Below are 25402 nucleotides of genomic sequence, written 5' to 3'. Positions count from 1 at the left end.
AGCGCGTGCGCGTGTTACCTTGGACCTAATTTCCATAAGAACTGGGCACAGTTCTTTGTCTTTCTTGTGAATTTTCCTTGATAAACGGTATTTTTTCATATATACATATGTATGTAGAACTATATATGTAATATGTAGCTGTACATATTACATGATACATAATATATTATATAAATATAGATAATTTTTTATTTAAATTTATGTCGCGTTATATTGAAATACTTTAAATGGAGAGCGTATACTTTTATTTAATTGGTAAGATAAAAATTATTCATATTAGATTTCTAATACATGTACTATATGTACTATTTTAAAATCAAGCCGCTATAGCCAGTCCTTATGTATATAGTTCCTCATATTAATATCAATATCAAAGTGTTCCTAATCATCCTTTTCTCTATGATATTACATTAATATGCTCTTTTCAGGAATAGTGACAAAAGGGAGAAGGGAGGGATGACAAAATGGATGAGACGTCCGTGACAGTAACAGACATTTCTAGCGGACCGGTTCGGATGGTCGCTACGATCCCTATGGTAACGACCGGCACGACGGACGGCCAGCGGAATCGAGCATCTCTAAAATGAAACAGCGCCTGCGCGCCTCGCACCAACGTATATCCAACCTCCCCCTCTTTTCTTCTTTCTTTCACGATATGCGAGCAGCGAGGATAGCTTCGTCTCGCCGCTTGCGCTGCCGGCAGTCACTAACGTCCCTGTACATGTTTCGTGCGTGTCGCGACGCCGCTGGTAGTTGATCGTCGACGGGCGTCATGGCGCGTCTCGTCATCGCTGTCGCCTTCGCCTTCGCCTTCGCTGTTACATAGTTACATTACGCCGCCGTTACGTAGTTACACATCGCGTTTGATGGTGCGTGACAAAAAGAAAGGAAGAGAGGAAGAACAGTATGCTGTGCTCCATGGTGTATTCGATTGGGTCGATTGGTGACGTTACGCGATAGCGTACGAATTTTTTTGTCTGCTAGTCTTCGGAGCTATGATGATTTCATATAATTGATTATTCCACTAATCTTGATACATAGAGTTATCGATATACATATGTTACATATGTGGATAGGTATGCTAGGTAAATATCATTATTGGTGAATTATCGGTTGCAGATTATCCTTTACTACATTATGCTAATCGATTTGAGATACGCGCGCGCGCGCGCGCACACACATACACGCACAAGAGATCCACATATGATTCAATGATCGTAAATTTTTTTTATTAGTAATGATCAATGGAATGATCCAATAGTTTTGTTTACGGCGACGTGGAGTATTATCTGCTGCGACAATTTTCACAAATTTCCGCGAGAAGAAAGGTAATATTTTGGAATAAATAAGAAAGAAGAAAAAAAATTATTATTATACTCTATATAATCTATTTATGTAAAAAGGAACTGGTTGAAATTAATTTAAAATTAGTTTTAGAAAAATTTATTTATATTGATGTACATTGTTCTTTGTCCATGCGAGATAACACAGTATCGTCAAAAAACTTAGTGGTTAGATTAAAAAGTATAAAGCTCAGTTTAGATGAACGATAATTATTCGAGTTAGAAGTAGATACTTATATTTTTAACTGCACTATATTGCATTTCTTAATTCTAAATAAGAAAGTTTATCTTCAGACAATAGAAAAAGTAAGGAAAACGGGATAAAAATTGTCTAAAATTAATATTTGTAACATTTAAATATTTTTTAGGTACTTTTATAACAAGAAAAAGGAAAAAACAGAAAACGGAAAAACAAGGAACTGCCTAAACAAGTTTTATTTTACATCCAACTACTACTACATATGTAGTACATATTAAAATAATATTTGGATGAAAATTATAATCGTACATACGCGATGGAGACTATCGTGTATTTTATAAAATACTTTATTTTTTATTTTATATGAATCGTTAAAACTATTTGACTTTTATTTAAAATAAAAATTTAAAAGTTTTTTTTATAAAGGTATGAATAAAACAACTTAGCTTAATTTCCAACTTATAATAGTAAAAATGTAGAGAATGCAAAACAATGCTACTCACTAATGTGACAAATTGGGATTTTTCCTGCATCTGTAATATTAAGCTCTATAAAGCTTTGATGCTTGGGCTCAATCAGAGGAGATCGCGTCACGTGACCAGTTTGTCACTCTTTTCTCATGAAGTTCTTTAGTCGCCATTCAGTAAATAATAAGAACTAAAATTACTTAGACAATGAAGTAAATAAAAATATTTGCGCAAAGTTGAGAATGAGAGAAAAACGATAATTTGTATAACAATGAAAAATTAAGTTTCTAATACAATGACATAAAATGTGTAAATGAATACCTTATGTCTACGTATCTAAACTTAAAAGGTACCGTATAAAAAAGTACCCAGGTACAGATATAGATATCTCCTCTATAAAGATCTAAGTAATGTACTTAGATATAGCTACAGTATCTAGGTATTGTATCTAGATATAATAGAATACATATTCACGCTCAATATCATCAATATGGTAAATAAAATTTGATTAGCAGCCAGTGAACGAGCAAAAAAAGATTTTCTTTAAGTGTAATCAAAAAGCTTTATTGTAATTATGAGGAAATTCAATGAGATTTAAATTGTGACTTTTTAGAGGATATACTATTCCGATAGCACTTTAAAAGTCTAACCTAAATTAATTATCCACCGGAAAAGACATTAAAAATATAATAAAAAAAGGCGTCAAGTATATTTTGCAATACTTTTTTTTTACGCAAAACTATCTTGTGAATATATTCTAAAACATAATTATAAGAATAAAAAATAATGTCATAAAAAAGAAATTAAATGAAAATGCAATTTTTTTTACTCAAATATATCAAAACAAAGGTGTTCAAAAATATAATGAAAAAAATCAAACATAAAATGCCATAAAAAGTAAATAAATTAAAATAAATATTTCAAGTATATTTATTAAAATAGGTCTCACAGAACACAGTTCTCCGAGCGATGTTTTGAGGACGTCCTTATGATATATATGAATAGATAAAGCATAAAAGTAGATAGACAACGTAGTTAAGCAGACATGACATAAATGAGTGAAAAGATAATGTAGACAAATTAATAGATAATGTAGATGAATAAATAGGTGACGTTTATAGTTGAATAGATAATGTACATGAGTAGGTAGATAACGAATAAATAGGTGGGTAATAATGTAGCTAAATAAATAAATAATTTATATATGAAAAGATGATAATATCGACATATGGATAGATGATATACCTAGTTAAATAGATAGATAACATAGATAGGTAGATGAATGACGTAGATGGATAGATAAGATATATACGAGTAGACAAATGGATAACGTGTAAAATGAATAGACAATGTGTAGATGAATAAGATACATAACACAGATAGATGAATAGATTACATAATTAAGTGAATAGATGACGCGGATAGATCTGGAGACACTGGTAGTGTCTCGGCGCTAAGCATGGCGCGAGCACGGATGTGTCTCCTTTACGCGAGTCGGTTATAGATAAGGTAGATAGGCGAACACATATAAATCTACAGATAATAATAATAAAAATCAACGTTATATATCTAGTGGCAGGAAAGCCAATTTTGTTCAAGGGAACTAGATTTTGGTCATTCAATTAAAATACAAATTTTCTTATGTCATTTAAATTATAGTAGCGAATAATTTAATTCAAAATGTTTGTTTACATATTCTCTGCTTTAATTAAAAATAAAATTTTTCTTATATAATTTGAATTATGACAGAAAATGTTAAGGAAAATGTGTTCATATAAACTACTTTTCATCAATATAACAGGTTTTTTAATCTGAATAATAATCAAATTAATTAATATTAATAATTTAAATATTAATAATATTAATAATAATTTAAAATTAATATATAATTAATAATTAACGATTAATATCTCGGTTCGTAGAACAAAGCGACGATTGTTTCTGACGATGCCAGATTCGGCCGTTTTATCAAAACACATCGAATGAGTTTAATTTTATCAATTTCGGACGTGAGGGAGCTAAACTCAACAATTTCCCGAAAAGTAACAAAAAAGTAATGATTCGTAAAATTACGAGATGATTCGATTGACGTAAAGAAAATATAATTGCATTCAAGAAAGAGCGCTTTGCAATGTACAATTGTAGTAGCTCTTTATACATACACTTAAATAATTAACTCATCTTTTGATACAAAAAAGGGAAAGCGCTATGTAATATAAAATAACTCCAGTCCAGCATCTGACCACTTTGAAAAATGCGTCGTTATTGATTGCCGTAATTTTCGCAGCGACACGACGGGGGGGAAATTGCTACTGTCGTTTTCGCGAACATTACGGGCGGATTGTTCTCTCCATCGCTGCGACGCGACGCATGAACGACTTCATCTTACTTTCACTGCGACTTCCTGATTGCGTATTCGTCTTTATTGCCCGTCTATTTTTTTCGTGAAGACAAAATAAATAGTATAAAAAAATGGAAGCAGCATGTGATTTTATAATTCCGGAAATGCCACGAAAATCGAAATTTTAATCCATTCTCATCTATTAGGTATACGGTAATAAAGAAATAAATGCATATACAAAATTAACTAATATAATATTATTTTCTTTTTTATTTTAGTCGATCAGAAGCATGTCGAACTCAAATCTCTATTGTTTAACCAACAGAATGCGCTGTATCATTGCCGTTTTTTGCAACAGTGTCTTAAAACAATTATACTATTTAAAAAAAATAAATTTATTTACAGATTTTCAGTACATTAAGATCTTTCTAATAGGACGTCTAATTAAATTTGTTTAAATTGCTTGTCAATTTAATTTGTAACATTACTACAGTAATTTAGTTGCGTTTCTAAGTCTGAAAAATCAATTTGGCGCATGCAGTTCAAATGGCTACATATATAGAGAAGTATATAAATTTAATAGAATTATTTAAGCATTAAAAGATCCAACTTCAACCATTATAGATTTTATTTCCTATTGGTTGTATATTCACATGTATATACGGCCCTATAAAATTCTTATTGTTATAAATCACTTCCGAAGAAAAGAAATACGCGTGTTATATAAATAGTAAGCTTTTCGAGGTCGAAATCAACGATACTTGTCAATCCGTATATACGTTGTTCCGTTTTATACATGCTGTTTTCCAATGTATTTACTACCGAGGACAACGATGCGAAAAATAACATTTGGAGCGAAAAATAACATTCACTAGCCATGTTGAAACTGAAAATATGAGGACCGGTGACTTCTATGACGAAGGTTATAGACATAAGAAAAGAAACGATGACCGTGGCAAGAGAGCGAGAAACGTGTTATTTTCGATATCGTTTTAGTGAATAAAAGAAGAAGGTCTCAGGAGCGCATTCATGGATATTAGTTGGCCGAAAAATGAAAAAGAATACGACGGAAGTCGTCGATCGACCGGTAAACACGATATCTTGTTTCCAGCTTTTTTGTTAACGTTTAACTTTGAGTACCTTTTTCTCGCCAACTTACAGCTCGATTGTTAGTAGCTGTTATTGTTTTACGAAACTATTGGAACATTTTTAAACTATGATAAATATTTTTTGCTGTTATTAACTGCTATAATTTAGGTTATATACATAATTATAAATCTGAAACAGTTCTGTAATAAACTGCAACTGTGCTTCCATTTTATGAAACTTTCAAAATAATATTGGAAAATTATTAAATAATTAATAATTTAACATTTTTAGAAATTAGAAATTACTTTTAAGAAAGATTATGTACACTACTAAGATTATTTTTCTCTTGGCAAATAAATTATTAATTATTAAAAATAAATTAATAATTTGCAATCGATATTTCACGACTTAACCGTTCATACCTCCATACATCAATTTTCATTCATTTTGAAGCCCAATCGAGTAATCAAACAGAATCTGTTTTTCCTAAAGAATTCCAAAAGGTTGAATCTTGCATCAGTGCGTCTATAAAATGCTGATCATCGTCGTTCAATCGTGAGAAATTCGATTGTGGATTCTTACCATAATGTTACCGCCAATTATCGGCAACATTAACAGCAGTGACATACTGACATTGTACACGAATCCCGACAATGGCGACGGGAGAAACATGGTGGCAACACGAACAGTTAACAGAAGTCGCTATGCGGAAATTGGCGTTAAAAGGTAAATCGTTTTATAAAAAGAGAAGGAATGTAAGATATAGATAGATATTTCGACTGATCTTCCGAGAATGATTCACGCTCGGTTGCCATTAATTTCGGTAGAAATGCTGTTGGATATTAAATTTCCCGCTCTTGCCGATCTATCGACTCTATCGATAGAGAGTAGCCATTTTGTTTTCTCGTGATACTTTCTCTCGCGATACTGTTTTATATTTACATCTATTAACTCCCAACTTTCTGTGTGTATTATTCCACATTGCGATATTCATACAAGATATTTTAATTAATTGGTTAATCCGGTTTGATTACGACACTGAATATTTTGTTTTTTGTACCACTGCAACGTGCTTCTGAATTAATTCATTTTCACGTTTCAAAACTGTTTCTGAATTTTCACGATTCAAGGAACAGTGTGCACCAAAAATGGCATTCATTGGCAAAACTTTCTTTGAGGTCGGACAGATATATTTTCTGCAAACTGCTTTTTTTCGTATTTTAGCTGGACTTAAGGATGATAGGTTGACGAAAACAAATTTTCTGTGAAATCGCTAATATGCATTATGTCGTTTTTTAAACTTGCTACAATTTTTTGGGTCATAATTATCAATTATGACCCAAAAAATTGATCGTAAGTCCTCTTGTCCGGTCAATTTCACTCCTTCGCCAGCAGATTGGTATTTTTCTCTATTCTTCTATCTTTCTCTATTCTTTTCTCTATTCTTCTCATATCCTTCTCGTACTACAGAAAAGCTCAGTGTCCTCTTCTCATAATGATTGAACTCTTCTCAAATTTTTGTAATTAGATCAATCAACGAATAAAGCTGTGTAATTGTAAATATATCAATATCTACACTCTGTAGTCTTTTATCTGTGGCATTAATTCTGTTCAGTAAAAAACCTCCAAAAATTATCATGAAAGCTGTTTCCAGTCGCTCATGTTTAAGTCGAATGCCCTTCACTTGATATCTGACGATAGCTTTCTATTGCTTGTTGTTTTCGATTAAATGCAGTACCCGCATAATGTTGTCCCACGATCCGTCTAAACTTCGACAAGTATCTGCGCGTGCCAATCATCTAGTCACTTATAAACTTTTTATGTTTCTCTCTTGTTTTCCTCCAATTCTTGAGTTACATGGATCTCATTTTGGATTCAATTAAATTAAGTGAGCTGCACAAGGAACATATTCCAATTGTGGTGAAAGCTTTTTAATTTGTGCTTGCAAATTTATTTAATGTGTCAGTTACTGTATCTGCCATTGTCTTTGCTGAATGGCCGGCGTTCAGAATAAATTCGAGGAAGCGCTCAGTAGGTGAACCCGGTGAACCCGGTGAACCGTCATCTAGTACATATCGGATGACGAACGTTAATTGATCGACGTGAAATATGTCGGGCATAGAATCGACAATAATCGAAGAAATATTTTCCTGATTTCATCTCAGCAGCAATTGAACTTGTCACTTTGTTCGCCATTAATTGAATAAATTCTTCGCAAATAGTAGAAGAGAGGTAACTAGTGTGTCTACTGCCTGAATTGCCATATCGAGAAATGTGATCAGTCCAAAATGGATCAAATTCCGCAATAAACTCTAAAGATATCAGATAATTTCAATTCTGTAGGGATTCGAACTTTTCATCGCATCTTCTGAAAGAAAGACCACGCGAAACAAGAGCTTTTACAGTTGTCACTACGCGTTTTAGTACATTTCTCTAATATACTTTTTGTTTTATCGAGTTGAACTGTCAGTTCGATCTAAGCGACTATACAAATATTTTCCCCTTTTCTAAAATTTAATATGGATAATTTATGATCCCATGAATTTTCATGAGATGCTACTCGACTAAAAATATTTTTCTAGTCGTTAAATCCTTTTTTATTATTAAATTGAGATGCCCCCATCAAATGCAAGACATGGTCCGTAGTACACTCTATCAATACTTTGAGAATAAATTAGTTAGTGACAAAGGCTTTTTTCACCATTTAAAAGATGACATTTGAACAATGATTTTGATAAGTAGCGTGTCTGGTCTTGTACACACGCTTATTACTGTGAGCAAAATCTACATGTGCGTTTTGCTTCATGCCGTGAATTGCTAAATATTCCCTCGTGCGATCATTAATTATCCACTTAGTTCTCAAGCAGAACAACAAGTCATGATAACGTCAAAATGATATTAAAATGAATCGGAAATGATTGAAAAATGACTTTTAATGATCATTTTGGAGTCATTTTAACTCAGATAGTTCTTGTTGCTTAAGTTCTTGAGCGATAAACGTTGTTTGAAGAATATCTGCACTTGTACCGCAAGAAGCTTCAGAAGTTTCAGGAAGCGAAGATTTGACAGATTTCGTATTGGCACTTGGGGGAGAAGGACTAGATTTATTTTCTTAGTCACTTTTATTTTCCTCTGATTTAATAACAAAAAATGAGTTGAGTTTGCTTTTTTTAATTTCTTCATTGTTTTTCTCCAAAGATTCGTTAGCACGCTTTCTGCATTGAGATTTTCTCACTAAGATTTTCCTTCTCCCGTTACTCATTTTGAAGTCGGTGAACTAAAGACTTTATATAAAATTTGATTCGCTCATAAAGTGCAACACTTTAGGAAGTCGCTACAGTGATGCGAGACAGCAGTCCTAAGCAGCACGCAGTCCCAAGCAGCAACATGTATAGAGTATCGTATAGGTTGGTACACGACTGATATGACGCAGGCGCGAACGTGCGTATTGCTGGATTCACAATTGGTACATTCAGAACCACTCACTGAGCGCTCAATGAGCTCTTTCATTTGATTGATCTATATTTTAGGATCTAATGGAATATGCCAATCAGGTGTAAGAGCTCACTGAGCGCTCAGTGAGCTCTTGCCTTTGATTGGTATATTCCGTTAGATTTAAAAATATAGATCAAACAGATACAAGAGCTCACTGAGCGGTCATAGTACTGAATGCACCCATTGGCTGCGTTCAGCGGACTCAACCGTTGAGTGAGCGCTCGCTGTTGTATTCTTTTAGATCATCCAATTAGCATTTTAGATCTGGAAGAATATATCAATAGCAGCGAGCGCTCACTCAACTGTTGAGTCCGCTGAACGCAGCCAATGCTAAGGTTAGGAGATTAAAGCTCTATATATATACCAAAGTAGCGCATAGGTCCTGCATTTTCGACTTACTACTATATCCTATATTAATAATATTAAGCGCTTATTGGATTACAGACAACTAAATCGAAATGGCGGTCAAAATAGTCAATTGGAAGGTTGTCGGCATTTCGGCACAGATAAAAGGAATGCGCTACTTTGGTAATATAGAACTTTATAGGAGATAATATACTGGGTCGCTAAACCTAGCGGCGAAGCACAATTTTAAAAGCGAGAATTTAAAAAAATCATTCTTTTGGAGAAAATAAAATGTATTTTTTCTTTAAAAAATCCTTAATTTTTATTATTTCTATCACTTGTTCATTGTTTTATCAATAAAAAAATAATACATATCTCTATTTGATGAGAGAAAATTATTCGCGCATATAGGCAGCATAGTGCGAAGAGCGTAGCACACCGGCATCATCGGTAATGTCAAAATGACGGTAAAACGAATCATCGTAAATGATATTTTGGAGTCATTTTGACATCATTTTGATATTATAATGTCTTGTTCTGCTTGGGTGTACGAGCAGTGGAGAAAGAGACTTTCCAATACGGAAAAACAAATATTACTTCATGCTATTTCCGTAACATGACTATTTCTACGTCGTAAAAAAAAGCAATCTAAGTAAGTGACAAATTGTAATTTTTTTCTCCCCTTTGTTGTTGTAGGAGTGATGTCTTCCTAGAACCGTATCTGCAACAGCATGAGACTGTTCAAGTGATCTCACCGAGCACTCCACCGTCAAATTCGCTGCAGCATCAACCGATGCAGCTACATCATGTACAGGTGAGCTGTTAGGAACGAAAGACGATATAAAAAAAGTATTCTAATGTTTCCTTAATTGTAAGTTGTAATGTCCGAATTACTTTTCCATTATTAATGCACATACGCATCGGTCTTATATACGTAAGGTAACCGACACTATATGGCATACATAAGATTTATGAGTTTTTATAATTTTTTTCCAAAATTAAAAATTGATCGTCAAATTCAAAAAAGTTAATATTTCTCAATATTAGAAAAAGTATGAGACTTCTTCAAATATTTACATGGATGCAGTAAAAATTTTAAGAAAGAATAAAATTTAATCCATTTTGAAAATATACAATATGGCCTAAGTATATGTTTTTCATTTTTTCGCAAAAAAAATGTTACAGAAATGGAAAATAAAGTGAACACAAGAAATAAATAAATGCTCCTTCTAAAAATATAAGTCAGTAAATATTAATGGCAATATGTGTTTATAAATTTATAATCTTGAAAGTAACATGAAAGTAATATTAAGTTACTTTCATGTTATACTTTCAAGATTATAAATTTATAAACTTATTGCCATTGATATTTACTGACTTGTAAACACATACAAACAACTATTTTGCAAACAATTAACTTGTCTACTTATTTATCTTTGCAATGTCTGGCAAGTGAATTAGAATCCATAGTTTGGAACAATAAAAGAGATTTACATATTTTGAGGAGGAGCGTTTATTTATTTCTACTGCCATGATGCGTAACACATATGTAAAACGTAGCTTATATGTTCTAAAATGTGTACTACTTTAGTTAACCTATACTCCCTCCAATTTTATAACTTCTGAAATTGATCAAAGTTGATTTTGGAACGCATCCTTGTTGATAATTTAGAAGAAAGAGAAAAAAATTGACAATAAATAATTGAAAGTAACTACAATATTCAAAAGAGCGCTTAATATAAAATATGACGTATTTAATTTCTCTTTCTTTTCCTAACAACATTTAATCTTAATGAATAGCATTTTTTTAATAGGCAGTCATAAAGAACATAATTGTAAAAAATCTGTTTAAAAGGACATATTTCGCACAAAATTCTGCAATCTTTTAACTTTAATATTTTTTTTTATAAAGCCAATGTTTAGTCTATTCTGACATATAATAAAGTTATTATTTTATTTACATTATATTAATATGATAACATTTTTTCTTATTAGAGCGAAGAATCATTATCAGAAGAATCGGCTACTTCGGAAGTATCTTCAAGATCTATGGAAGATTCTGGCAGTGAAGTGGCTTGCGATATTTCCCTAATTGAAAGGCTTATACGCTCTCACCCAATCTGGTTTTTGCCGGATATCCAGAGAGCAGGGGCCTTTCATTTGTTACAGGGCAAAGAGGAAGGGGTAAGTGTAGGACTTGATAGATCAGAGAACTTCTGTATTCTTATTATTATATATATATTAGAAGTTAATAAATTCTTACTTTTAATATTTATTCATTCTTAATTTTATTCTGATAATTATTTATGTACAAGAATAACGAGTGACACCGATTTGACGACTTAACTTCTTCACAGTGTAGTGAAAATGAGATTTACGTACTATCATTGCAGTGTGCGTACGTGCGTGTGTGTTGTGTGTATATATATATATATATATATATATATATATATAAATCATCTACCTGTTCCTCGAATCCAATAAATAAAAACTTTCTTATCAAAAAAAAGATTTAATTTGTGTATTGTAGGCGAAAGTGTTTCTAAAAAAATTTGCACATTTCATTTGTTTCATGAAATTCTAGATTATCGTTGTTTATTTTTTTTTTACCATGTTTACCATTACTTGGCCGAGTTTTCTCATTCATCGATTGATCAGTTGCATTATGCATAATTGCAATTTTACGGAACAAAATTTATACATTTGTGCACAATGCCATTCATCAATGCGATGAATTAAAAAACTCGCCCTATATATGTATATAGCATGATACAAGGGATTTTACATAAAAGATTGATTTTTATCATACACTGTGCTTTAAAAGTATGATCTTATGCGCGTTACGACAATTTAATAAAAAATGACTGTCAAACCTCGTGCTTATAGAGAAGTTATGCAACGACGATTATAATAGCGACAATGGTGGGAAGAGGGGGGGAGGGAGGGGGGGAGCGCTTTACCCATAAATCCTAGCATGGTGAAAAGACGCAAGGTGAGCTATTGCGCATAATAGCAGCAAAAGGTGGGGGATATGACTTATCAACCAATCACGGGAGATCCATATGCGCGCGGAATTCAAATTTTAAATATTTAGGTGGATTACTTAATAAATAATGCCTCATATTAGAGAAATGAAAAGAGTAGAACATAATATTTAATTTCTATTACCGTTTAATTTCTATTTCTATACTTTTCTGTATCTTTAATATTTAATATTTACTTCTATTCTTAGTACTTCTTCTGTTGCGTGAAATCCTTAAATTATTGTTTATTTAAACATTTTCTTTGTTGCAGAATTTCGTGGTGCGACAATCGAGCCAAGGCAACACAATGGCTCTCTCAGTGAGATTACCTGTCGGAAAGGGACCCTACATTGAGCATTACCTGATCCAAACCAACAAGGGCAAACTAAGTTTGGAAACCAGCGAGAATAGGTTTGAAAATATCCCCTCGCTGATTGCTCACTACTCACAATGTTGGTAAGTGCTTTCTTTTCTCTTTTTTATTTATACATGAATTTCTGTCCCAGAAATGACAAATCATAGACATGTCTATGTGACAAACTATTACCTTTTTTTATCCTTATAATCTCACATCTATAAAATTCATTCATCACAAATCATGATTTTAATTATTTTTTATTCAAAAGTAATAAAAGGTACCGCTATTGAATTCTTTCTAAATCATGTTTATCATTGATAAACATGAAAATGATTTTGAATGATTCACGAGATCGTCATTATATATAATATTTGTGTAGAGAGTATTATTAACTTAAATAATAAATAACAACTTGAATTCACACAACAGTCAAAAAAAGGCTAAACGATCAAACTTGGATCTTTAGAGCTAAAACAATTCCGTGTGTACTCATATATCACAAATCCAATCCGGCAAATTTGACTTTATCTGTATTTACTCCTGTTTGGCAAGCAGTGATGAATTGCCAGTGCAATTGACTTTACCGAGAGCAATGCGAGAGGCAAAAAATAGACAACAATTGTCATCGCTGGCATTGTTGGGTCAAGAGTTTTGGCGATATCCAATGGCGAATCCGAAGCAACCAGAAAGCAGTAGCAGCAATACGTCTAGTCTTTGTAGTTTTCATGGTGGTGAGTTTTTTCTAATAATAATTTGCATAAATAATTTTAAAATAAGTAAGATTAAAACATATCTTAAAAAATATTCTTTAAAAGAGAAAATTAAAAAATAAAATTAAAATAATTTTCCAATATAAAAAGTGATTTTTTAAATAATTACAAATTTTATTATAAATTAAATATTTGCTGTTTTTGTTTATTAATAATGCGTGTTAAAGATTTATATTACTCTCAAATAGCTTCCAAAGCTAAGCAAAAATTATAAACAGAAATATTTATAATAATCTTTTTCTACAGATAACAATAGCCATCATATTAACAAGAACAATAACGTGAATACGCCGACCACGGAAAGTATAGTGCTTAATCTGGCCCCAATATTGTTCCACAATATACGTAAGATATTAACATTCTATTTTTCTTTTATTTTTATAGCACGTTTTTTTGAATCTATTATTCACATAGTGATTATTATTAAAAGTTTTATTTTTTAATTGAAATTTGATGACTATTTTTTATTACTTTAATCTAAGACATTTTTTATTTTAAATGTTTTTTACAAAATTATTGGTTCTATTTTCTATGATTCTATATTTAGTAAGTATTATATATATATATATGTATATATATATATATATATACATAATATGTGTGTTTGTGTGTGTCAACTTATGTATGTATGAATAATATTTTAATATTTTTAAATATATTTTGCACTACATACACACATATACACAATTTCACATTAAAAAAAAAAGTATATATTAAACGTAACAAAATTATTTGTATGTATATGAGTATGCACAGGTGGATAAATTATTTTTTGAACTGTAATATGTCAAAAATTAAACAATATAGGTATACAAGATAGATTTGAAAATCCTGTCTGTAAGATAATGTCATAAAGAAATGATATATGGTAAAGAAATGAATAATTTAGTATACTATAAATAGGAATGTAATTATAGTATAATGATGAAGAAGTAATAAATATTTAAGTTTAAAGGAAAGCAAAAATCGATATTGATTGCGATACTTAATACAAATTCTTCTTACTATCATTTCCAATTTATATTTAAAGTTATTATAGTTTTTAAAAGTCAAAGGCAGGATAAAAAATTTTTCCACAAAAAATCCTAAAATAGTTTCAATCTAATCTATTTAATCAATTTTTACATGTAGATGCCCCTTCTCCAACGAATACTGTCAATGCGATCACCTCGAAATTTATATCATCGTTGCCACGTCAGCCGCGTCCAACTCCGCCGAACACTCTTGATCTGACGACCTTCAATGAACCTTTGAATAATACCAAGAGGGACCGAATTTTGTTATCAGATGACAAACTATCTCACAAATTAATCTCGCCAAATCTTGTGCAAAGTGTGCGTTGTCCTTCGCCGGTGGTTTATAATGTGGAAAATAATATTCTGAATCCTAGACAGGACACTAGGAATTTTGACAATCTGAAAAACAGTCTGGATACACCAAAATTGACAACAGTTGAATTTACTAAGAGTTCAAGGAAGTTCACATCCATTTCGACTTTTCATCAAAATAACCTATCGTGCCTCACATCACCAGAATTACCGGATAGTAGGAATATCATTACTGAGAATCAAGGAGCTAGGCAAAATATGAAGACACCGCCACCGCCTCCACCAAGATGGGCCAAATCTGGCATTAGCCAGAATCAGAATAACTTTACTGTAACTACGACGGTGACATTCAATATAAACCAAGGCAGTAATTTGAACACTTCACAGGTAAATTTTAAAAAGCGCATTCTTCTATAAAATTTTATAGTTATTAAAATCGTTTTTAACAAGTTTTTAATTTAATAACACACCGTTTCTAATTTAAAAATATGTAATTATAATATAATAACGAATAAGTGAAGGTCATATTCAGTTAAGATCAGTGTCTAATGATATATTGCGTGAATGTTTACAATTTCCAGTTCAAACAAACTGCGTGCCGATTATTTATCTTGTAACACAGATTTAAATTAAGCTCGCCTTGACCAAATATGATTTTCTTCACTTATTTTGTTGAATTTTTTGGTCCATTTTCACTTAATATTGTTTATTTACGTCGTCTAAAACAGTCATTTTTCCTACATATACTGGTTATTATAGTTAATATCACTACATATCTCGGTGATCAAATCGGTAAAACGCCCATATAAAATTCGGGAAATCCAGGTTCGAATTCCGGCTGAGGTGATAATTTTTGTAATAAATTATTTATAGTGTTTTGAAGATGCTTATTATTAGGCCCTAAGACTTGCTTTAATATGGCCTTTTTTACTCAATTAGTGAACTTCTCGGACCATATATATATATATTTTTATTTAATTTAGTATAATAAATTTTCTTATAATATACTCATTTTTTATATCGATGTGTTTTTATTCTATTTTATATACCTTCTATTTAATTTTAAACTTTTAATGTAATTAATTGTATCTAATTTTACAGATACACATATTTTATGTGTATTTATATTATAGTGCAATATGTCTTACGTTGATTATTGTTATTTTACTATATAAATTAAAGTAATTAATAACTAAACAATAAATCATTTATCTTTACTACATTGAAATAGTCGCAACCATTTCATCTCTCTTTCTCTCTGTCTCTTTCTCTGTTTGTTAACAGCAAAACACACCGTCGGATCCGAACACGTCACTATTGAGTCCTCAATCTGATAAATCTCTCAATTCCAATTTTTCCATTAAATCACCTCTTTCGCCTATCACTCCAGTTTTATCCCCTACTTCGAAGCTGATACCAAAAACACCCAATGTGCTCTCTCCAATTACTCCTTCTAGCACCAGCAAATCAAAAAAACGACGAGATCGCGAGAATCGGAAAAACTCTCAACACTATCAGGAATCGGACATCTTGAACTCATATTACTGCAGTTCACCGGCCGATAAGATTTCCGATTATGAAGACATCTGGAACACGACTGACCAATCGACACAGTCGACCTGGAATGACAAATTGAAAAATAACAGTGTCGCCTGCATTTCGCAGAATTGTATGAAAAATTCAAATGATCGTTTAATGAGTCCTAAAGAATCCGAAAGTCTTATCACTGAAAAATTTCCAGTACAAGAACAAATGGTTCTAAAGAATGACGGATTTATCCTAAAAAATGATAAAATGGGATACAAAGAAAAAACGAATTCAGAATTTAGTAGTTTTAAACCTATTCTGGAGATGAAGAGTCTTGAACAGAACTCGCCAGAAGAGATTGATACAGGAAAACAACCTGATCTGCTATCTAGAGTTTGTAAGAGTCTATTAGATTGTTATATAAAAGATTTATCTAAAACGGTAGCTTAATATTAAAATCAATGCAAAGAAAAAGAATTTATATTTATATAAAAAAAGACAAAATAGAACAAATTTTGGCAAACATAGAATTAGACTTAACTTGGCACAAAAGCTCCTTTACTACAAAATGAATACTAAAAATTCCGATAAGATTTGATTCTGCTAATTTAGTCCTGCTAGTTTTATAGATCTAGTTTTCCAAAAATTTTGCATATTTTTATCAATTATAATTAATAAGATTTTAATATTTAAGGATTATTAAAGCAAGTATAATATTTATTTTTATTTGTTATTTTATTGCTCTTGAATTTTATTTAATGATAAAGGGTATTATGTGGAAAACATTAAAATTAATAATGTTTCTTTTTTTTCAATTACCGAAACTTTTAATATTAAAAATTGTTTGTTTAAAGATAAAAAAAATCTTTTTTGCAGGCAGCGCTAACTCATTGAATAGTCCCAGTATGGTGTCACCTCCGAGAAACAAATTGGGTCTTGTTTTAGCGAAGTCAGAGAGTAACAGTCCTCAAACCCCCGAATGTAAACAGAGCAGTCCTTTCTATGCGGAACCAGCTGATACCATTGTTCAAAACGTCATTATAATTCCGAGAAGACGACCAATCAAAAATAATTCGGCGAATAATTACCGACATAGCGAACCAAGTTGGTTACAAATTCCGACAGGGAATAATGCTAATCAATTGCATCCTATTAATTGCTGGGAGGAGCCATCCGAAGAGATAGAAGACAAGACGCCATTAATATCGTCGTCAGTCGATAACCTAGCGAACAGATTGGCTCAAACTAAGGAGACAAAAAAGATTCCCCGGGCGAAGCCTATCCAACCACCAAAGATCAGGACCAAGGTGTTTAATGACACTTCTTGGGCGATAGATTCTAGCTGGGAGTTTATCGGTATGTTTTAATAGAATGTTCTACTATAGTTCTACTAGGGAAAGTTTATTTTTAAATTGCGTCAAATTCTCAATTGCTATCTTTTCTGTGTTACATTTTCTATGTTAATTTTTACATAATATTGTATTTACATAATATTACTTTATATGACATATTTATCTTATACTAAATTAACACAAAAATTTGGATACATCGTTTGGGATACGTAAAATATGTTCAATTAAATTTAACATAAATTTTTTAATTGTATATTAAAATATTACAAATATGATCCATATTTTCTTCCAAGAAATTCTAAACTTAATGAAATTTTTTACAGTACCACCACGAGTGCAAGTGCTTTCAAAAAATCGTGACCAGCTAAATGCGACTGGGGCGTCTATTAGAACTTATGCTCTTCAACTTGCAGCAGATAAGACTACAACTTTCTCGCAGAATATCGACAACTTCATTCAATGCACGCAAGAGAGCAAGGAAGCGATTCCGCATGTAGTAATGCGCAATATGCGCCAGTTTATGTCAGGTATGAAGAATTATCTGGTAAAACATGGCGAACGCGAATTCGAAAAGGAGGTGGAAAAAGAGCGACTGAAATTACGACCGAATGAGTTTTTGAATCTTGATGCAATTCTCGAGGATGTGATGATGGGTCTCGTGGTGCGACCCCTTCGAGAACATGTGTGCCGACTATTCAATGAACATTATTTCGCCACTGGGGCGCTGCAAACCCTAGCAGAAAACATTCAGCATGCCCAGGGTAAGACAATTCACGATCTCGGTGTTCAGGTGAGTAAATTTTCCCAGATATAGATCTATTATATGCAACATATTTATATTAAGAAATATCGAGAACTTTAGAAAATACCAGAATAGCTTCATAAAATTTATAAAATTTATACATTATGAAAAAGAACGATCGAACTTATTAAATTTTAATTATTTTGCATATATAGTCGAAGATCATACCCCCTTCTGAAGAGAATCTGGAGCGAATTCTCAAATGCATCGAGCGATTGCAGAGAGCTGATTCCCCACTTGATAAACTAGAGCATTTATTGGCAGCCATCTCGGCTATTTTCAATTCCGTAAGTTTTGCTAAAATTTTCCGTATTATTGTTTATAGAAACGTAAGCATAACAATATTTTCGAAAATATTTTTAATACTTGTCAATCTTTTTGTTATCTTTATCTTACTGTTATTTCTTACTATACTCCATCGTATAAACACATATTATTGTATGTATATTTTAATTCCGGAAAAGGATTTTCTGTAAAAGAGAAAAAAGTAATTGCGACACAAGTTATAATCGTTTAGTCGTAGGATAGACGACTATAGATCCCCTTAACCGTAATTTCGTAGGTGAAAGAAGCTAACTTGGGCAAGCATATTAGACTGAGCGCCGACGATCTTCTACCATTGGTAATCTGGGTTTTAATACGTGGAAAAGTTGTGGACGCGGAAGTTGAAGCTGAGTACATGTGGGGTTTGCTACATGCTTCTCTTTTGAGTGGCGAAGGCGGCTATTACCTGACAACATTGTCAAGCGCAGTGCACGTTTTAAAGACCTTTAAATCCAATCAGAGCACCACGTCTCCATTAAACGTAAATATTGTTAATTGTATATCTCTTATGAATCGGATTAAGTTAATATAAATAATAAATAATTATTATAACATATTAAAGTCTTAAGTCACATAGGAGCAATTGATTTCCTATCATTGCCTTAAAATAAAATGTTTTATATGATTTCAAAGATTGGATATGACATGTAATATGCGATTGGAATTTACTTTTTCGTAAGAACATATCAAAACGTAACAAGTGTGAGTTGAGACAAATATTAAAAATTGAAGCAATATAATTCGCTTAAAATCATTGTTTCGGACTTGAGTTCCTAAACAGAAAGTTCCATGCTGGAAGCAGCTACATTCTAAATAAAAATAATGTGACAGTTATTATATTTGTATTGTAATTGAAAATTTAGTGAAAAAATATAAGGAAAACGTTGTTCGTGTATCAAATATTCTTATTCCCTCTACAAAAAATCATCAAATTTTATTAAAATTAGTGAGGAATATCTTTGTACCTTTTCTTAGCAGTTAGTGCTAAAATACTATTTTTAATTACTATACAAATAAAATTGAGTTTTTAAAGAAAATTTATGAAAATATCAAATTTAATTCGATATTTTTATGGGGATATCATTTATTTTAGGGATGTGGAACGCCGGATTGTTCATCTGTATTGCGGATTCTAGTACCAGATGAATTGCACGGTTCCTTAAATACTAGAACACTTCCAGTGAGACCCAACATGAATACTAAAGAAATTTGCCGTATTCTTGCGCATAAGATTAGATGCACAAATCCTCAGGATTATGGGCTTTTTAAACTGGTACAAGGAGAAGGTAAGTACATTTAATATAAAAATTAATTCAAGAGATATTACATCATAGATCATATATATGGTTCAATTTAACTTCCGGAAAGTAATGACGACGGAACTGTATTATTTTCATAGAGAAGATCAAGCTTTGGCATTATTAAATTTTTAATATGTTACACTATTCTTCTCCCACCAATTCACAATAGAGAAATATTGTTGTCAATGCGCAACAGTTTACAAGAAATCATTGTTTAAAATTTTTATGTATCCAGATTGTTAGACTGAGTAGCAAGCAATAAGCATGGTCGAGCACGTTAAACTTACAGAAAGGTGGGCTTTTCAAAATGTTGCAGATCTTGCGTATTTTTACTGAAAGCGTTAAGATAGAATGTTGCAATCGATAGTTAATACCTTTATTCCAAGACGGGGGAAACTCCTTCCTAAGAAGGGCAAGGAGTTACCATACTGAGTCAAAGTGGTAAATTTTTTCTTAAAAAAAAAATCTCGATAGCGACAAGGTTGAATTTTTTTCTACTACTTATTTAATTTTGATGTCAATTGTCGAGAAATATGATTCCCATCTTTTGGATGGTTACGAAAGCAGCCATACCTATCCAAACACGTACAATTTTCTTACTCCATGTAAAACTTACTTCCTATACTTGTCGCTATGGATAACAAAATCACTACAGTGACCTCTTGGTTTATTAATTGTATCTTCAAGATCTTTAAGAATACTAACACATTGCATACTTTAAAAACATTATTGTTATTACTTGAAATTTCTTGTAAGTAGTGTTCATGTATGACTTACAAGAACAAATAATAGACAGTTTGGAATCAGTTCATATTTATTCCTGTTTAAAAAGATAGATAATATTTTCGACGAGAATCAATATTTCTACTTGTTTGTCAGTGCATTAATTATTGATAATACTTGTCAATTAGTCATTAATAATGATGAATTAATTATATAATATTTTGTATTGTTATTTTTAAATTATAATATACCTAATTAATTTGTAATAATTTACTTTTTGCCGGAAATTGTTTTAGAAACGTTGCTCGGAGATCATGAATGTCCACAGGAACTTTCTCACTGCCTTTTTGCCTATAAGCGAATCGATGCCAAGATAGCATGGCCCAAGACCAGCTCTTAAGCGTATTCTATTAATTTAAAATTAATTTCTAGATATCTCTGTCATAAACCAATATTTTTCAAGATATAAACATTATACGTCTTGAAAACAGAAATTTATTGAAAAAAATTCTATATTTTTTCAGCAAAAATATCTATTTCAAAATTTTGGATATTGAGTCATTTAATATCATTTAATATCATTTATTATTCACGAATTTTTGATAGAACCATTTCGGTAGAAATTCTCTTAACATTGAATGAAATGGTCATTAAGAAAAGAAAAAGAATAAAATAAATTTCATCTAAATTTTTTAATTAGTTCACTCAGAGATATTAAACAATATGATGTACAATTGTTTATTTTTTTATATTTTAATCCTCAGTAGATAAATACAGTGTAATAATTTGGGTTCTATAGAACATTAAAAATAATAAAATATAATATAAAATTATATCTTTTTAAAAATTAATATATCTTTTTCATACTCTTTTACACGATAGAATAAAGTAATGATAAGTATAGTATAAGATTTTCTTATTACCTAATGTCTATATACATATATAATAAGTAATGATGTATGTCTTATTATCTTCAAGTAAATTAATTTTTTTAATCTCTATTATTTTTAATCTTGATGATTCTTTTTAATGAAATCGTGTAAACGTGTAAAAGTTAATAAGAAAAATAAAGTAGATGTTTGCGGTTTTCAACATCTTAAATTTCATCTTTTTATTTAGCAAAATATTATAAAGATAGGACACCTACTGAGGGTTAACATATTCATTTATACTAAATATTAATGTCAGCTACAGCATTATTGTAAACAAAATTATTTGTAACCAAAGCATCAATCGACTCGACGGAATTGACCATTGCTCAAATTGCATCAAATGTAAAAACAAAAAAACGTACAACTGTGTACATGTGCGTGCGAAAAATGATAATTTTAAAATGCATATACATTTGCAATTATTCACAAGATACATGAGCGCGTGCGAAACACACGTAATCTCACATACATACAGTGTATATCAAAAATTACGGAATGACTAATTATCGTAGAAAGTATTAGTATAGTGGAAAAATGTTTCATACAAATATTGTAGAGTTTCAACAAATGTATCAAATAGCAATAGCTCGAGCGTAAGTGTGGAGAAGCTTTCAGAGTTAACTTTGACATTTTAAATAGAAATTCCCACGTTTTACTAATATTCTTGTAATTGACATCAAGATCTTTTCAAAACATTATAATAAATCTTTTGGTTAAGTGTTTTTCAAGATATGACTCGACATCTGAACAAAGTTCAAGGTGTCCGATTAGATAATATTAAGGCTCCTGAGTAGTCATTACAACCATATTGAATTATGACGTCAGAAGCGAGAAATGACACGTTAATTTTTATTACGTGCCATTTATAAATAAAGACAATTTAGATAAAACAAACTGATGAGATTGCTTTAAAACATTTGTAAAAATGGACAAAAACTATGCTTATTCCTCCTGATGGTTAGTAAATCGTAAAAAGTGATAAAAGGCACGTGTAAGTGAAAATAAGTTACGCATGCGCATTGAATAAAAGCACTTAATGTATTTTTATCACTTTTTACGATCATTTTGTTTTATCCAAATTGTCTTTATTTATAAATGGCATGTAATAAAAATTAACGTGTCATTTTTCGCTTCTGACGTCACGATTCAATATGGCTGTGGTATAACTACTCAGGAGTCTTAATGCTGGTGATATCTAAATTTGTTAATTCATTCAAAATATTTAATCAAAAGGAGTATCACTGTAGTGTTTTAAAGAAATCTTAGGGGCCTATTCTATAACTCTTAACGACTCTAATGATATTGTTAAATTGTCGTTACGCAGCCTTTTTTACTATATAAAAAAACCAGTGCAATGGCAATGTAATATCGTTAAGAGTTACAGAATAGGCCCCTAACTACAAGAATATTAAATAAAAAGTGGGAATTTCCATTTAATTCATTTGTTGAAACTCTACAACTTTTGTATGAAACAATTTTCCAATATACCAATACTTTCTATGATAATTAGCCATTCCGTAACTTTCAACACGCACTGTATACATATGTATATACGCAGGATTGGGAAAATTACTTTGTAAAAGTAATTAGTTACGGTTCCAACTGATACAATTTTTTTCTGAAAAAGTAATTAATTATCGTTACAAAATTACAAATTCTGAAAAGTAGTACGTTGCAGTTAAAGTAACGAATCTTTACTTTTCAATATCTTTCTAATAATTTTTTGTGACTTTATACAAAAAAAATATGCTATTCTGAATACGAAAATTGTATATTTCTAGCATTACTAAATTATTTTATGTATTATAATAAATAAAATAATTTATAATTTTTGGTTATTTGCAATATTATGGAGCCTAGAGTAGATCATCGAAAATGAAACAGACCGAATAACCCTTACAAAAATAATTTTTCGAAAAAAAAAACACAAATACAGTCATTACAAAATTACAAATTTTCGACTTTAAAAACAAATTCTCTGCTTTAAAAAAAGAATTTTTGTTTTTAAAGCAGAGAATTTGTGTTTTTAAATTATTATTTTCACTAAAAATTGCTATATTTTTTAAAATTAATTTTTTAAAATAATTTTTTAACGAGTAACTGTTAAAACTTCCTCAAGGTTACTTTAATTCCCATATAGTACATTATTCTAGCAATATTGCAGTAACGTTGTAATATCCTAGTAATATTGCAGTAATATTGAAAATGTTGCAAGCTTTTGTACTCTACGGAATTAAGTTAAGTTACAGTTACTTAAAAAACGTAACTCTAAGGGCCATGATAAAAAAAACTTAAACAGTAAGATGTAAACATTAAAGAAATCATTATGTTGAATTGGCTACTGCTTACATTAAGGTCTTTACTGTGATTGGCCAATTTGCTTATTGCTTATGTTTTACTGATTAAGTCTTTTTTATGTATGGCTCTAATCGTAACTTTGTTATAAGTAACAAATTTATTCCCAATTCTCGTATATAATATATGATGTATTATGAAAGATCGTATTATATTCATTTGCTCAATATTGAATGTCTTGTGGACGTCTGCAATAAAAAAGGGAAGGATGCTACTATTTGGAAGCGAATCTGTTTTGAAAGAGTAAAGTCGGATCTATTCTATAAATCCAGAGATCATCCATAGGAAACATAATAAATTAATTTTATTAATTTATATAATTGAAACAACTTAATATTTTGTCAATTAGATCATTATTATTGTTTATTTATTCATGATTATATATATGAAATAAGTGGCACATTAAGTGGAGAAGGCTGAGATTATCCAATTTTTCATACTAGTTCGGGATCCCCTTATATATTCAGAAAAACTATTTACAAGACCCATTCACCAAACGCTCGAACAAGACGCAACTTATTTTCGATAAATTTACTATAAATTTACTATATTGAAAAAAATAAAATCCGCGTGCGTAATAAATCACTTGTATCCTCTTTTTATCGGTTTAATTTGATCTATCTATCCACAAGTGCTGCTTAATAATTATCAGATACCCTGCACGCGCGCGTACACACACACACACACACACACACACACACACACACACACACACACACACACACACAGATATAATAGCATAAATAATAGAGGAAGAAGACTTTCTTTTATATTTTACAGGCTGTCTTTATATTTTACAGAAGTTTCGTATTCGTCAATGATAATGTATACATTTTTATATTAACATTTTGTTTGATTGTTTGTAATAGTATTATCATAGATTTTAATTTTTTCCTAATTGTTATGTAGGACAGAAATGGATTTCTTTAAGTTAATATTTCTGTAAAATTTTGTTTCTCTATTAAACAAACTATTTACAATATAATAATATATTGGCATACATGATCGATAATACACCGATAATCTCTGGATTTAAAGCTGGCTTTACGAGTATTATACTTTATATACATATATGTATATGCACATGTAATATGTATATTCATATATGTAGAAAAATAATACATTATTATACTTTATATATGTTACACACACACACACACACACACATATACACACACGCAGAGGATGAGGCAAAAATACCGAAATCTCTGAATATCTAGGAAAATGTAAGTTTTACGGAAAAGTGTTTCAGACAAAAGTAGGGTTTAAAAGGATCTTTCTACTAATCTTATCAGTTTCACCTTGGGTGAAACCTTCGCCAAGGTTTG

General features: G+C 30.9%; 1 protein-coding gene across 4 annotated transcripts; it reads left to right on the top strand.

Moving 5' to 3' along the window:
• The first annotated feature begins 668 nt into the window (after positions 1-668).
• On the top strand, positions 669-21231 carry spri (Src homology 2 domain-containing protein sprint). Of its 4 annotated transcripts, none has more exons than XM_018507105.1 (15): positions 669-961; positions 5932-6165; positions 9976-10093; positions 11275-11463; positions 12574-12758; positions 13216-13391; positions 13677-13775; positions 14562-15145; positions 16043-16682; positions 17162-17641; positions 17961-18427; positions 18595-18726; positions 19002-19244; positions 19857-20049; positions 21084-21231. In XM_018507105.1, exons 2-15 carry the CDS (start codon positions 6026-6028, stop codon positions 21185-21187), a joined length of 3750 nt encoding a protein of 1249 aa, XP_018362607.1. In that variant the 5' UTR covers positions 669-961; positions 5932-6025; the 3' UTR covers positions 21188-21231. The 4 variants fall into 4 exon arrangements, with proteins under 4 accessions (XP_018362607.1, XP_018362608.1, XP_018362605.1 ...); XM_018507106.1 differs by lacking the exon at positions 5932-6165 and adding an exon at positions 8767-8846 and having other exon boundaries at positions 669-1085; XM_018507103.1 differs by having other exon boundaries at positions 669-1085.
• Positions 21232-25402: the final 4171 nt, after the last annotated feature.

Source organism: Trachymyrmex cornetzi, unplaced genomic scaffold, assembly GCF_001594075.2.
Source record: "Trachymyrmex cornetzi isolate Tcor2-1 unplaced genomic scaffold, Tcor1.1 scaffold23, whole genome shotgun sequence".
Taxonomy (NCBI): domain Eukaryota; kingdom Metazoa; phylum Arthropoda; class Insecta; order Hymenoptera; family Formicidae; genus Trachymyrmex; species Trachymyrmex cornetzi.
The sequence above is the reverse complement of the archived record's forward strand: the minus strand, read 5'-3'. Positions and strand labels throughout refer to the sequence as shown.